This window comes from Bos indicus x Bos taurus, chromosome 13 (genome assembly GCF_003369695.1).
Source record: "Bos indicus x Bos taurus breed Angus x Brahman F1 hybrid chromosome 13, Bos_hybrid_MaternalHap_v2.0, whole genome shotgun sequence".
Classification (NCBI taxonomy): Eukaryota; Metazoa; Chordata; class Mammalia; order Artiodactyla; family Bovidae; genus Bos; species Bos indicus x Bos taurus.
In genome coordinates, this window is record NC_040088.1 from 20728604 (window position 1) to 20742274 (window position 13671).

At 48.7% G+C, this 13671-nt stretch overlaps 1 protein-coding gene across 3 annotated transcripts; it reads right to left on the reverse strand.

Moving 5' to 3' along the window:
* Positions 1-2785: 2785 nt before the first annotated feature.
* BPIFA1 (BPI fold containing family A member 1) lies at positions 2786-10399 on the reverse strand. Of its 3 annotated transcripts, none has more exons than XM_027558797.1 (10): positions 10358-10399; positions 9828-10027; positions 8089-8263; positions 7779-7938; positions 6215-6322; positions 5748-5897; positions 4816-4900; positions 4178-4241; positions 3565-3640; positions 2786-2979 (listed from the first exon to the last, which is right to left on the reverse strand). In XM_027558797.1, exons 3-9 carry the CDS (start codon positions 8246-8248, stop codon positions 3600-3602), a joined length of 768 nt encoding a protein of 255 aa, XP_027414598.1. In that variant the 5' UTR covers positions 8249-8263; positions 9828-10027; positions 10358-10399; the 3' UTR covers positions 2786-2979; positions 3565-3599. The 3 variants fall into 3 exon arrangements, with proteins under 3 accessions (XP_027414598.1, XP_027414600.1, XP_027414599.1); XM_027558799.1 differs by having other exon boundaries at positions 8089-8278; XM_027558798.1 differs by lacking the exon at positions 10358-10399 and having other exon boundaries at positions 9828-10087.
* Positions 10400-13671: the final 3272 nt, after the last annotated feature.

Sequence of the window (13671 nt, forward strand, 5' to 3'; positions counted from 1 at the left end):
GCTGCGAGAGCCTTCCCTAGTTGTGGCAGATGGGGTCTACTCTCTAGGTGGGGTGGGTGGGCTTCTCACTCTGGTGGCTTCTGTTTGTGGCAGAGCATGGCTCTAGGGCATGTGGGCTTCAGTAGTTGTGGTGCACAGGCTCGGTACTTGGGCTCTTGGGCTCTAGAGCACAGGCCCAATAGTCGTGGTGCATGGGACTAGGTGTTCTGTGGCATGTAGACTCTTCCTGGACCAGGGATCAAACCCATGTCTCCTGTATTGGCAGGCGGAGGTCATAGGACAAACTGCCATATCGAAATCTGGAGAGACAATGAATACATAGAGTTATAGTCAAGAACAGCTTACCTGAAGCAGAGGCTGCTGGAGCCGGTAACTTGTAGGAACATTTAAAAGGTAATTATAACAAGTTCCTAAAAACTTGAATGTGGACTAGCTTGAGAGTCCACAAGATTCCTGGGGATCCAGTCTTAAGGCCTGTGTACCATTTTGACAAATGTCCTTAGGGAAAAGACAGTTCATATTGACTGGCTGAATTCTGAGTCAGGTCATGTCAAGACAGCCTTGGGAATGGGCTCATCCAGGGAACTAGTGGACCGGTCGAAATATGACAGTTCTCTGGGAATGAGGCTTGGAAGTTGTTCGATCAATCCCCTTCTGCTGGCCTCCAGTGGTTGCCAGGCTACTGGTTTTCACCAAGATTATGGGATTTTAGTTTTCAAGTCTACTGTGGAACTGGAAAGTGGGAGATGGGTAAGATAAAATGTCCTGGAAAGTGGGAGATGGGTAAGATAAAATGTCACAAAGCTTGATAAAATGTCACAAATTTTCAGCAGTTTTTATTGAATAAACACCTCCTCCCCACCCAGATGCTGCAGGTCTTTTATAAATTTTAAGAGGTCTGAAAAAATTGGTTCTGACAGTTTTTTCCAGTTTTCTGATTGCTTTAGATAGGAGACGATTTTGGAAGTCTTTAACCTGCCATTGCCATTGCCACTGACATCCTTGTGGAGAGGTTTTAAAAATGTGAAAATGTCACTATTAAAGTCGTAAATGTGCTCTGACTAACCAGGTCACTTGGCAGACTGTCTTGTATCCAGGGGAATGTTTGGTTAATTAGAAATTGAAATTGTTAGGGGAGAGAAAAGACCCACTAGTGAGCTATAGGAAGAAGTCCAGGGAGCAGTGGGAAGAAAATAGTAACCAGAGATGGGCAGTGGATGTGTGTCCAGGCAGGAATACACTTTGGTGCCAGGTCAGAGGGCAGCAGGGTCAGTGCTGATGGTCCCCCACAGGTGTGTGTATGTGTGTGTGTGTGTGCTCATCTTTATCCACCTTGATTCTTGGGGCTTCAGCCCTGGGAGACTCTCAGTCCTGACCAGGAAAGATATGCCTGGGTTCTCTCCAAGTCAGGTCCTGATTGATGGTTTCCAGTCTGGAAGTTCCTTTCTGTATTTCAGGTCATTCATAGTCATAACAATCAATTCAGCTGCTTACAGAATTTAACTTATTCATCCTGAGCTTGAAGATATTCTACTTCTGTGAGTGTGAAAAATACTTCCCCTCTTAAATCCTCATCAGAAGACATATATTGGTTTCCTATAATAAACCTTCTTGCAGTTCTGAACCCCTGGACTGTCCTCCCTTGATGCCATATTGGTTGGTGGCAATAGAAAGTGGAGATTGTGGTGGGTCCAGACATGATGGCAGACGTTTGGCAGGGGTTGAGAAACACCAGCCTGAATCTTCTAATTCTCACAAAGTTAGTGGGGTCTCCCAATATCTGTGATGTTGCAGTCCTTAATTTGCCTTTTTGTCATTCTGTGACCTTGTACAAGTCATTCATATACAACAACCCAGGGCTTCCTCTATGGAGTGAAAAGGTGGGGCTGGTCCTCTAAGGACCTCAAATAATGAGAGCATGTTTATTTTTTATTTGAGAGGACAATGTTCTTCAGCCTACGTAGCCCTTCTTCTTCCTTCTTGCTTCCAGTTTTTCATAAAACTTACCTGGATCCACAGTCTCAACTTCCTTATATCCCATTCTCTTCTCAGTTCCTTAAAATCAGGTTTCTTTTTCTAAAAATATGATTCTCACTCAGGTCATCAATAATCTTTTCATATGCAACTCCTCTGACCCTTCTCTGTGCTTGACTTTCCCAAGCCTTTCAGCAATGAACACTGTGGTCTAGTTTGTCCTTCCTCCTACACTTCCTTCCTGTCATTTTTATCATCCTTTTGTTGAAAAAGCAGAGAAGGGGCCAGTATTGACTGGAGGCAAACAGGCAAAAGAGCAGTGGTAGACGACTTGCATCCATCAGATTCCTGGACGGCTTCCTGGGGTCTCCCAGGCACTTTCATGCAGCGTGGCCACAGCTAAAGGCATGATCTTCCTGCTGGAATCAACTCCTCCCCCCACGTTTCTGGTTACCTTTGGGATCCCCCATCTGAGACACAGACGGGAGTCTCGCCTGCTCGTCCACCTCTACCCTTCTAGGTCCACTTCCTGAACATCTCTCTCATCTGTCATTTTCATTTCTTGCGAAACGTCTTGTATATCATCACCTTTGTCTGGAGAGTTACATTTATCCAACCCCTTGTGACACATCCTAAGAACCCCAGAGCAGTCGTTCTGAAATCCATGCTCATCTGAACATCCTTCTGTCCTATCTAAGACCATTAAGATCTTCAACGTAAGGTTCAAACTCTGTTCTACAGCTCCAGTCCCTCAGGCCAGGACTCTTTCCCACCTGTGAGCCCTCCAGTGATGGTGAAGAATGACAATATCTTATGCAGAGAAAGGGCAGTTTTATTTGGTGATGAACGAGGAATGACACATGCTTGGTGGGAAAGCAAAGGGAGAAGTTTCCTTGGTGAGAAGGCTGCTCTGGTCTCCAAACATGGCTGTGTCATTGTCCAGGACATGGGCCAGCCTTCTGTGAGCCCTCGGGCAGGCAGTGAATCCAGCCTCAGGAAACGGTTCTGTTGGGAGAAGACCCCAGACAAAATGGAGACTCAAGGTCCTTGAGTCTAGATGGTATTGGCCCATGATCAAACCTGCCCTCCAGAGGGTGGGGAGGAGGCTGAGACCCTGGAGCTGGGGGTCTTGTCTCCAGCCACCGGGGGAGCCCAGACCCAGAGTCAGGGGGCTCCTTGTGCATGTGCTTGAGGGAGTGCGTGTCTGTGTGTCCATGTGTATTTGTGTGTGGCGTGTTTGCACATGTGAGTATAAAGGTGTACATGTGCTGATGTGAGATGTGTGCATCTGTATGTCTGTCTGAGTAATCATGGTGTGTCTGGCACTTGTGTGTGTGTGTGTGTGTGTGTGTGTGTGTGTGCGTGTGTCCCTGACCGTGTGTTCCTCCCTCTGTATCTGTGTTGTGGTGCCACTTGTGTCTCTCCACCACTGTCAACCTTTCTGCGGACTTCTCTCTGCATCTCAGTGTTTGTCTATAAGGCTGTTTGTCTTTCCCTTTGGATGGCACTGTCCCAAGCCCCTGCTGCCCTCACCAGGAGGAGAACAGCCGACCATCCCCCAGATCCTGTGGAGTGTGGAGCAATACTCACCGGCTCAGCAGAGGCCAGGTCCGTTCCTGGAAGTCTTAGACCTTGATGACAAATTGTAGCCCATGGATCAGTGCGTCTGAAAAAAAAAAAAAAAAACCCAAAAAACAATAACCACAGACCAGAGGGAAGGAGCTCAGGGATCTTCATGGTCCCCAGGGGCCTGGGAAATGGGAACTCTGAGATTCAACCATGCTCAGGCAGGGCTTGAAGGGGACTGTGCCTCCTTCATCAACCAGCCCAGCTATTCTTAAGTTATGGCTGATGTGGGAAGACAGGCAGGGTCTATGTCTCAAGATGATCCTGATAATTCAAGGTAAAAAAGAACTCCAAAATGGGGAGAGCTGAGGCTGGAGGGCCCTAACTGTCCCATGTGTACAGGGACAGAGCTCCCTGGCAAAAAGCCCTGCTTCTGCAGAGGGGAGAGAGGACCTCCCCTCTCTGGTCATGTCCAGAGAGAGGACCTCCCCAAGCTGGTCATGTCCAACTCTTTTGTGACCCCCTGGACTGTAGCCCACTAGGCTCCTCTGTCCATGGGATTTCCCAGACAAGAATACCAGAGTGAGTAGCCATTTCCTTCTCCAGGGGATTTTCCCGACCCAGGGCGGGTACTTACTGACAATGGAATGTACCAGAGTGACGTCCAAGCGGCTGAGAACTGCATTGACCAGGGGGCACACCTGAGCCGGGGCGGAGAGGAGCATTAGGCACCTTGGGAGACACGGGCAGCAACCGCATCCCGAGCATGGGCTCCCTGGAGAGATCCTCTGTCATCTGTCTGTGTCTGAGAGTGTCTAAGAAATCCCACAGATGAACCCTCACATGTCCACACTGGGTAGATGGAGATGATGAAGGCAGGGATGAGGTGTCCAATCACAGAGTGAGTGGTTGTTCACTCCGTGATCTGGCATCTGTTTCTGAACAGGGTGGACTGCTCTGGGAGGAGTGGGTTTCTGGTCATAGGAGATCCCGAGCGTAGGCTGGGTGAGCCTTGTCTGCAGCCATAGTGGGGGTGGGCTGGAAGCTTCTTGGGGCAGGATCCCATCTGTTTCAGCTGTAGTGTGGATACACAGAGCGCCTGGCCCAGAGCAGAAACCAATCAGTACATTTTGAAGGATGGGAAGAAGAAACATGGACAGATGGATCAATGGACAGATAGACTGAGAGCCTCAGAAGAGCTCACCCCAGGGGCTTCTTTTAGCCTGAGAAGTTCTAAGATCCAAGGACCAGGAGGCGCACTTTACCTCCACTTACCTTGCCTTGCACCAGCCCAGGAAGGACATCATTCAAGATGCCAGTGAGGTTATCAACAAAGCTTTGAATGGGGAGGGAGCCCAATCTGAAAGAGAAAAGCATGGAGCGTGCAGGGGCCTGGGGCTGGTATGGAGAAGCACGGGTATGGGCCCACCGCAGTCTCAGTACTGATAAGGGGACCTGGCCTTGTGCCCCCACACCCACGTGCATCCATCACAAGGTGCCCATCCAAAGGGAGCGACACCCTGCACAGCAGTGTGCACACTAGGTACTTGTGGAATAAACACTCAGTGCCAGCACACAGTAGGTGTTCAATCAGGCTCTGTCGACTCCATATAGGAATGAACAGTGCTTAGTGTGCAGTTGTCATGAGGATTCAATGAGACAGTACATGTGACACACACATGTGTGTTCAATAAATGCTAGTCATGATGGGGGTGACTCCTGTATTTCATACCTGCCTCCCTCTCCCATTCAAGAGTAACTGAAATAATTACCCTTGTGAGTTCCATAGCTATTTTACTATTCACTGGGACAAAGCATGCTCACATTTATTATTTTTGAGGATTCTCTCAATAACACCGATATAGCTCCATATTACAATTATCGGAGTAAGCTGAGACTCAAGTTGGATAAGAACTGTTCAAGTTCACACAGGGAGCCCTCCATCCCTTGCCATACCCCTCAGCTAGATGGGGCTTGAACTCAGATTTCTTGTTGCCTCATCCAGCATAAAATTGGTCAGCCTGGCCTAAGAAGCGATAGTGACCACTGACTTATTCATCCGTCCATCTGCCCATCCATCCATCCATCCATCATCTCACCCTCCCACCCTCCCACTCACCCATTCTCCCATTGTTCCATCTGTCCAAGCATGCACCCATCATTCCATCGTATTGTCTCAACAGGAGCAGCCACCCCTCTGGCCTCACCCATCAAGCAGGAAGATTTGCAGGCTGCCAGGGGAGTGAGTGCAGTTGCCAACAACCAGGTGGACATGCTTCTGCTCATCTGTCACAGCTAAGAGTTCCACAGTGATGTTTAGCTTTACAGCCAGCTTCAATAGACTCCCCACCAAGGACCTGCAGAGGAGACAGTCCGTTGTAGCTGAGCTTCCATGTCCCAAGGCAGAGGAGGTTTTCTTCTGGACAGAAATGCCAGTTTCGACTCATTCCATCTTGCCCACAACTCTACTTGTTTCAATTCCTAGTAGGCTCAAAGAGGCCAAGTGAGTCTCCTAAGTGAGTCAAGGTTGCTTAGCATAGCAGCAAACAAGCTGATGTTGGAGGCTCAGGTCTTTTGGATAGACTCCAACAGCTTTTTTCTTTTTTACCACTCACAATCATCAGGGTCTCTTTTGGCGAGCCATCCTCCCATCCCCTCCTTGGAGTCCACTCACGTTTTCACATTGAGGATCATGCCCAGAGGGATGGTGACATAGAGACGATGGCCATCAGGGCTCTGCACAAGGCCAAGCTCCAGCAGCTGAGGGTTAGTGATCTTCAACCTGCCCAGGGAGAAACACTGGAGTGAGAAACATTAACTCCTCTAGTCCTAAACTTAGAAACCATATCTACTCCCACCAGGAGCATCTCAGAGATGGAGCTACCCATAAGGTGGGATGGAGGAGACATGAGGGGAGTCTTGCAACGGTAGCCACATGAGTTTTGAGTCTCGCATCAGTTTTTCTCATCCTCTGCACTGGGTCATATCCCTCTGCTCACCTTAAGTCTATGAGGTTTTCCAAGATAAGAAACTGTGTCTGGGTTATATTTGCATCCTGTACACCAGCTCAGAGCCTTACAAAGAAAGGGGCTACTTTATTCTGGCTGAGTTTGTGGACTGATGAGCAGGTGGGTGGATGAATATGTGGGTAGATGCATGGAAGAGAAAGTGGCTAGATGAAGGGCAGATGGTCAAGTGGATGTATGGGTGGGTAAGTGGATGAGTGGATGATGTCGGGGCAACTGAAGTAAGTCCTTCACATTTAAGAGTAGGGATCATAAATCTTGCTGAATCCTTTAATGGCAGGTCAATCAATAAAGTTTATCATGAAGATAGAGGAGCAGGAAGCTGGGGAGAACTGAGAGAGGGGGGATGTAAGCCTCTTCTCTGAGGCCTTTTCTCTTCTCTGAGCTAGCCTCTGTGTCAGATGATTTACATTTTCTCCAGTCCTCCTGACAGTTCTTCTCTGTGGGTACCAAAATCTTCATTTTACAGATGGAGAAACCAAGCCCAGAGAGACTGAGCGCCTTGCCCCGGGTCACCCAGCAAGTACATAATGGATACAGAAATCAGACTCAAGGCTATCTGTCTTCAAGTCAGAGGCAAGCATCTGGGGGGAAAAGGGGGGAGGAATCCTGGGAATGGATCTGATCCAGTTCTGTACAGGACCCAGTCTTGCCAGCTCACTTTCCACTCTTGCTCTTTGTTAATTGGATTGTTCCACGGACATCACATGACGATGTCCCTAAGGAGAATAGCTTACACTTTCTTGCTTATATCAAAAGCCATTGTGTTCACTAGTGAGGACAGCAACTTAAGAAGGGATTCCACCGATGAAGAGAATGAAATTAACATAGTGGAGTGGAAGAAGCCTTGGCTTTGGACTTAAGTCAGTTAGAGTCGGAACCCACACTCTGTGTCACTCTGGTGGTGTGGGCACAGGCCCCTTTCTGTGCCTCCACTTTTCTATAGAACTAGGCATTATTAAATTGACCTCAGAGGACTATGGTGAGGGTTATAGGTGATGCTGGAGATCCAAGCTGTGCTTCAGGACTGGGAGCGATTGCTGGTTCAGGAGAGCTGCTGCTCCCTGCCAGACTGTGAGGGGGTCTCAGCCTGAGTCCTGGCCTCATGTTCTGATGACCCCACTCCCTCCTCCAAGGCCACTACCTGGGGCTGGCTGGTCTCCAGCAGGAGATCTCTGGTGGGGTCCAAGGCCCTGTTTCAGGGCTACTCACTCAATGATGTTGTTCAGGAGAGGGGTGAGTGAAGTCACTTTCCCAAGCAGGCTCCCCAGCAGACCACTGGGAGCGTTCCCTCTGGTCTTCAGGATGTCCAAGAGTGGAAGGTTTTCGAGAATGCCCAACAGACCCTCAGAGAGCAGGCCATTGCTGAGAGCTGGAAATGGGTGTGGGATGCTTGGGGGTCAGATCTGACAATTATGGCTCCTCAGCCCTTGCCCCCCTTTAGCTCCCTTCCCAACCATTAGATGATTGCACACACACACCCACACATACCTGGAAGAAGTTGTCACAGACTCTTACTTACCACCTGTCAAGCTTCCAGCAAGATCTGGGGGACTCGGGGCCAGGGCTGGAGTCACAGCCAAGGGCAGAGTCTGGCCCAGGGGCGTGGGCAGGGCTTCTAGCAGGGCCGTGGTCGGGGCCAGCAGCCCACAGAGGACAACGAGGCTCCCGATGTGAAACATCCTCTCACTCAGGATCTGCGGAAAGGACCACTGTGGCACAGATGCTAGAGAGGAACCCATCCACTGCCTGCCCCCGCCCCAGCACACCAGGGAGTGGACAGCAACAGCTAAGGCATTTGCTCTGAGCCAGGTGTCAGGCTGAGTGCTCCACATTCGGTGACTGATTTCAGCTTTACTTTTAAGATGTGGACACTTAGCACCTGCGTTGCACCAGTGAGGCAACGGGGGTCTAGTGAGTTTAGGTAACCTTCCCCAAGGTCACAAGTACACACTGGGGATAGGATTTAAAGATAGCTCTCTCTGCCCGGGGGCCTCTGTTTAAATTAAGTGACCATCAGATTTACTTTCCAGCTGGGCTTGCTTACAATGTATTGAATGAGACAAAGCAAATTAAAAGGCTTAAACGTGCTAGTGGCTGAGGAACTCGACTGCTTTGTCACCATCCTCCTTAAGTCCTTTGGTCTGTGTGTAGCCCGTGGCGCTTTGTGGAAGCCCTTGCAAGTCATAAGACTATCAAAGGTGGCAGGGCTATAGCTACCATCTCATTCACACCAGTGCTGGGAAATCCTGGGAACCATCCAAAGTCCTCATTCCACAAGGACAAGAGGACCAGAGAGGGGTAGTGATTTTCCCAAGGTCAAACAGCAAACTAATGGCAGAACTGCAGTTGGAGGAAGGTGTCCCTCTCACCCCAACTCTCCACCCCCACCAATATACACACTATCTCATCCATGTCTTTCTCTTTTCCCTCCAGGTGACCTGGACGAACTTCCTGGGCAACCTCTGACATCTGCCTCCCTTTTGCACCAGTCCCCTTCCCAGATGACCACCATCCTTCTCCAGGGCCTTTTTAGTAGTCAGTAAAGGTGTCGAGAGCTGGAGCTGGCTCCCACACTCTGGAGACACTTGGCTGCTTCGGGCAAAATCCCATAAACTGGCTGATTTGGCCAAAGAGCCATCACTGTTGCTGCCACAGGAATCGAAAGGGCTTTTTGGTCCAAAGAGCCAGTTGTGGCTTCCTTGAGAGGTAAGCTTGGCTTAGGGCCTCTGAATCTCTTTTTGGCAACAGATCTTTTATGACTCCAATGGAAGCTAAGGACCCTTGGTCTCAGAATAATGCACCAAAATGTACAAAACTGGGTGGATTGTAGGAGGTTGCTGGACGATGGTCTGGATACACAATGGAGCGAGGGTGTACCCTGAGCAATGCACAGTGGTAAACTCAAGATAAAACTCTGTAGAGACTGGGATTTAGGGCAGGAGGGGCACGCCCGTGAGAGATCCCTAGCTCACGTGCAATTTGAGCAGTGTACCTACAGCCACGTGCTCCCTATCACCATCAAATAGCCTGCTGCCAAAAGTCTCTACATTGATGTCAATGGTCTCTTAGGGAGGCAGAGTGGACGGTTATCACCTTTCCCCCGCTAATGGCAAGCTTTGGCTCTTTTGGAAGACCCCCAAAGAGTGATCGGAAGTGCAGCCAGCCAGTGATGCCACAGTGTGGAGGCTAGCACAGCTGCCCCCCGAGGCAGTAGCGGTGATGGGGTGTGGGGGTAGGGTGGAATGCACAAAGTCTCACCTGGCTTCTCAGAGGTCCTGGCAGCTGTTGTGGTCTCCTTACTTTGCTGAGAAGGCAGCCTTTTTTATAGTGTGGAAATCAGGAAATGAGTGATGGGGAGATGGATTTATAGATGATTCAGAATTCGGCAATCTGTTGCTGTCTTTCAGGGCTCTCCAAAGTAAATAATTGCCAGTCACAGTGTAGGTGGGACCGTTAAGCTGTTTGATTGACAAGTTAAACAGAAAAATGAGATGCGGATGTTACTCAAGATTTCATGGTTTCATTAGTGGGGCTGAGGCTGGGAACCCTTGCTCCAAGGTGGCCTGAAGATTACGTTTGGAACACTGGGAGAGGCAGCTGTTGGAGCCCTGGAAGGGACCTCAGTCTCATCGTGGTTTAACTTGCTAAGTCGTGTTCGACTCTTTGCGACCCCAAGGACTATAGCCCTCCAGGCTCCTCTGTCCATGGGATTCTCCAGGCAAGAATACTGGAGTGGGTTGCCATTTCCTTCTCCAGGGGAATCTTCCTGACCCAGGTATTGAACCCACCTTTCTACTCTCCTTCTTTGGCAGGTGGGTTCTTAACCACTAGTGCCACCAGTCTCAGTGTTGTTGTTCAGTCGCTCAGTCATGTCCAACTCTTTGCAACTCCATGGTCTGCAGCACTCCAGGCTTCCCTGTCCTTCACCATCTCTCAGAGTTTGCTCAAACTCATGTCCATCGAGTCGGTGATGCCATCTGACCATCTCATCCTCTGTTGTCCCCTTCTCCTGCTTTCAGTCTTTCCCAGCATCAGGGTCTTATCCAGTGAGTTGTCTCTTCGCATCAGGTGGCCAAAGTCTCATCTCCAATGTAGAAAAAGAATCGAATTATCTCTGATTTCCCTACATCTGGGACGCCCCTCGGTTCCAGGGCGGGGGTCTCCTGACTTCTGAATCCCAGTTGCATGACAGTCACATGCTGGGAGCTAGACACCTTCACTGAACCCTGGAGGGAGGGGTTGCTGCTCCTCCTTTGCCGAGGTGGAAACTGAGGCTGCCGGAGTCCAATTCCAACAATCAGGGGTTCAACCTGAAGAGATGACGGTGTCGGCCAATGAGACAGCCTCTCAGTTTTCTATGGACTGCCTGTTTATTCCAAGTTAAAGATTCTCTTTTATACTTTTACAAAAACATTAGGCCAGAGGTTTGACATTTTCAGTTCCCCCTCTCCCAGATTTATTGTCTCCATAAATCATTGTTGCTCTTCAAACAGAGTTCCTGCTTCAATGATTCTTATCATCTATTATCTACCTCTTCTAATGTGTCCTATAGTTAACTTGTGATTACATTGTAACTCATGCTACATTCCTCAGTTTACTACTTATCTTCCTAAATCCTGTTTGCCCCTAACATCCTGAGCTCACTATCTCTTAACAAGGCTTCTAGCTATAGTGTCTCTAAAAATTCCTAACTTCTATAAGCTATAGTAAAATATGCTAACTTTACAAGATTTCTTAAATGTTTAACTTCTAACTATTTTAATTATTTCTAAGCCCTAAATTCAGTAAACTCCTTTGCCATAAACATTCTCCTCACAAATAGGCTTCAGATATCAATCCCTCCCATGGCCTCAAGCTACCGCCTATGTGCTCATCCTGGAACACTCTTTTGTAAAAGTCCTTGAACAAATGTCAATGATTAACTTTATGAATTATTTTCTGAGCACAGCCGCAGAAGGCTTTGTACCTTCTCGTGCTCCTCTCAAGACCAATAAGCACCTTAATATTCCTTTTCAGTCAACTCGGCTGAGGAGAGGAAAAGACAAGTGAGAATTACAAGGCCTAACTCCTTCATCCCGGGATCCGTGCCTGCGGAATGAGGAGAGGGGGCTGGGGACCGTGCCTGCATTTTGTCAGTAATGCCTAACGCGGCTCCCGACATGAGGCCCAGTGGGTACAGGTGCCCAAGGACTCAGAGAAGATGAGGGCAGAGTTAGTTGCTGCAGTGCTTACTCCTGGACAAATGTCTCTTTGAGTAAGAAAATACAAAAAAACTATAAGGGACTAAAAATAACTGCATGCATTTGCAGTTGGGGCAAATTATGGACAACACGACATAAAAAAAACCCTAAACCCATCTGCCACTTCTGAAAGGCTGAGAACCAAAACCGGGGGGCGGTGGTCGGGAGCAAACGCTGGGTACCGCACATACCCCCTGCACCAACACCACCAAAAAGGTGGGCAGACCATTTAAGCCCCCCTCCAGCCCAACCCTTGGACACACCCCCTACCCTCACCCCCTAGAAGGAACCAGAATGCCCCGCCTTGGGGAGGGAGCAAGGGAGCCTGTTACGTATTTTCGCTTCCCCCTGCTGTTAGCAGGGGCCCCAGTAAAGTCTTCCCGAACTTATTGTCTGGCCTGTAGTCAATTTCTATTGACTAAGGAAGGCCAAGAACCCTGGTCAGTGTCATTAGGACTCAAGCTACCGGATAATAATCACAATAAAAACTATGACAACAGCTAAGGCTTGCGGAGCTCTGCCTAAATGTCAGGCCCAGCATTGCTATTTTTCACATCCAGCCCTTCACGAATCCTCATAGCCTTGTGTGGGGTGGGAATGAATACATCCATTTTACAAAGGGGGAAACTGAGGCTTGGAGTCTGAGGCAATGAGTCCAGAGTCTCACGGTGGGCATGGGGCCCAGGTATCCATGCTCCAGTTCTTTCTCTTGATCACTGGGCTGAAATGAGGATGGCTTGGGTATGCTATGACCATTTTGCATCCCTCCATCTGTGAATGTCATGCTCCCACTTGTATAACCTGAAAAAGGCTACCCAGTGTCCCAGGCCTGAGGGATTGTGTGGCATCCTGATCTCTACCCTTATCCATTTTTCTCCCGGTCCCCAAATGAAGGTATGAAGAATTTGTTCCCACCCCTTGGGTCTTTGGAGTCTGTTTTACAGATGAAAAAAAAATGAGGCACAGGGAGTTCCAGGTCTTAGTCCAGTGACAGCAGCTCTTGTCTTGTGGAACCAAACACCTTATAAGCAAAAGCAGACAGTGAAGGAGGAAATGCACATTTATTGAGGACCTACTGTGTGCCAGATGTTTCCATACATGAACTTCATCTTTGACATGATTGGTTGATATGGTTGAACCTCAAATGTCAGAGGAGACTAAGGTTCAGAGAGGGTGATTATTGCCGAGGAACAAACAGCGAGTGAGTCGTGGAATCAGAATTCTCCCCCGTGTCTGATGTCCTGGTGAAGAGTGAGCCGTGCTGCCCTCCCTTCATTTCAGACCATCACAGGAGCTACTCCTGCTTCCTGTGAGTCTGGCTGATGCCTCTAGGAGGCTGTGGCTTTGAACTCAGTTATCCATTCAAGCACATACCAGACTGTTCCCACAGCCTGTGTGTTGACAGTCACCCTCAGAGGGGCCCCCTTTTTATGCTATTTTGGTACAGCTCTTCTGGACTGGGTCACATTGTTACTATCTTTTGGGGAAACAGAGGCAGATAAGTCAAGGAATAGATTCAAGTTTGTTATTGGACAGCTAACAGCCAAGCTAGGAAATTACATTTGTGTTACGGCAGAAAGGGGATGGCTTTGGGCACATATTGCCCTGGTTCAAATCCTATGACCCTGGGCAAGTCCCTCCAATCCTTTGAACCTCAGTTTCCTCATCTGTAAAATGGGGAGTTAGTATCTACCTCACAGGGCTGTGGAGATAATGTCTAAGGAGGGGGTTTATGTTCAGTTCATAAGCTCATGTGTTTACATGTTTTTTTTTTTTTTTAAAGTTAAAAAAGTTTAAAAAATGTAGTATCTGTTTGGCTGTGCCGAGTCTTAGTTGCATCATGTGGGATCTTTTGTTGCAGT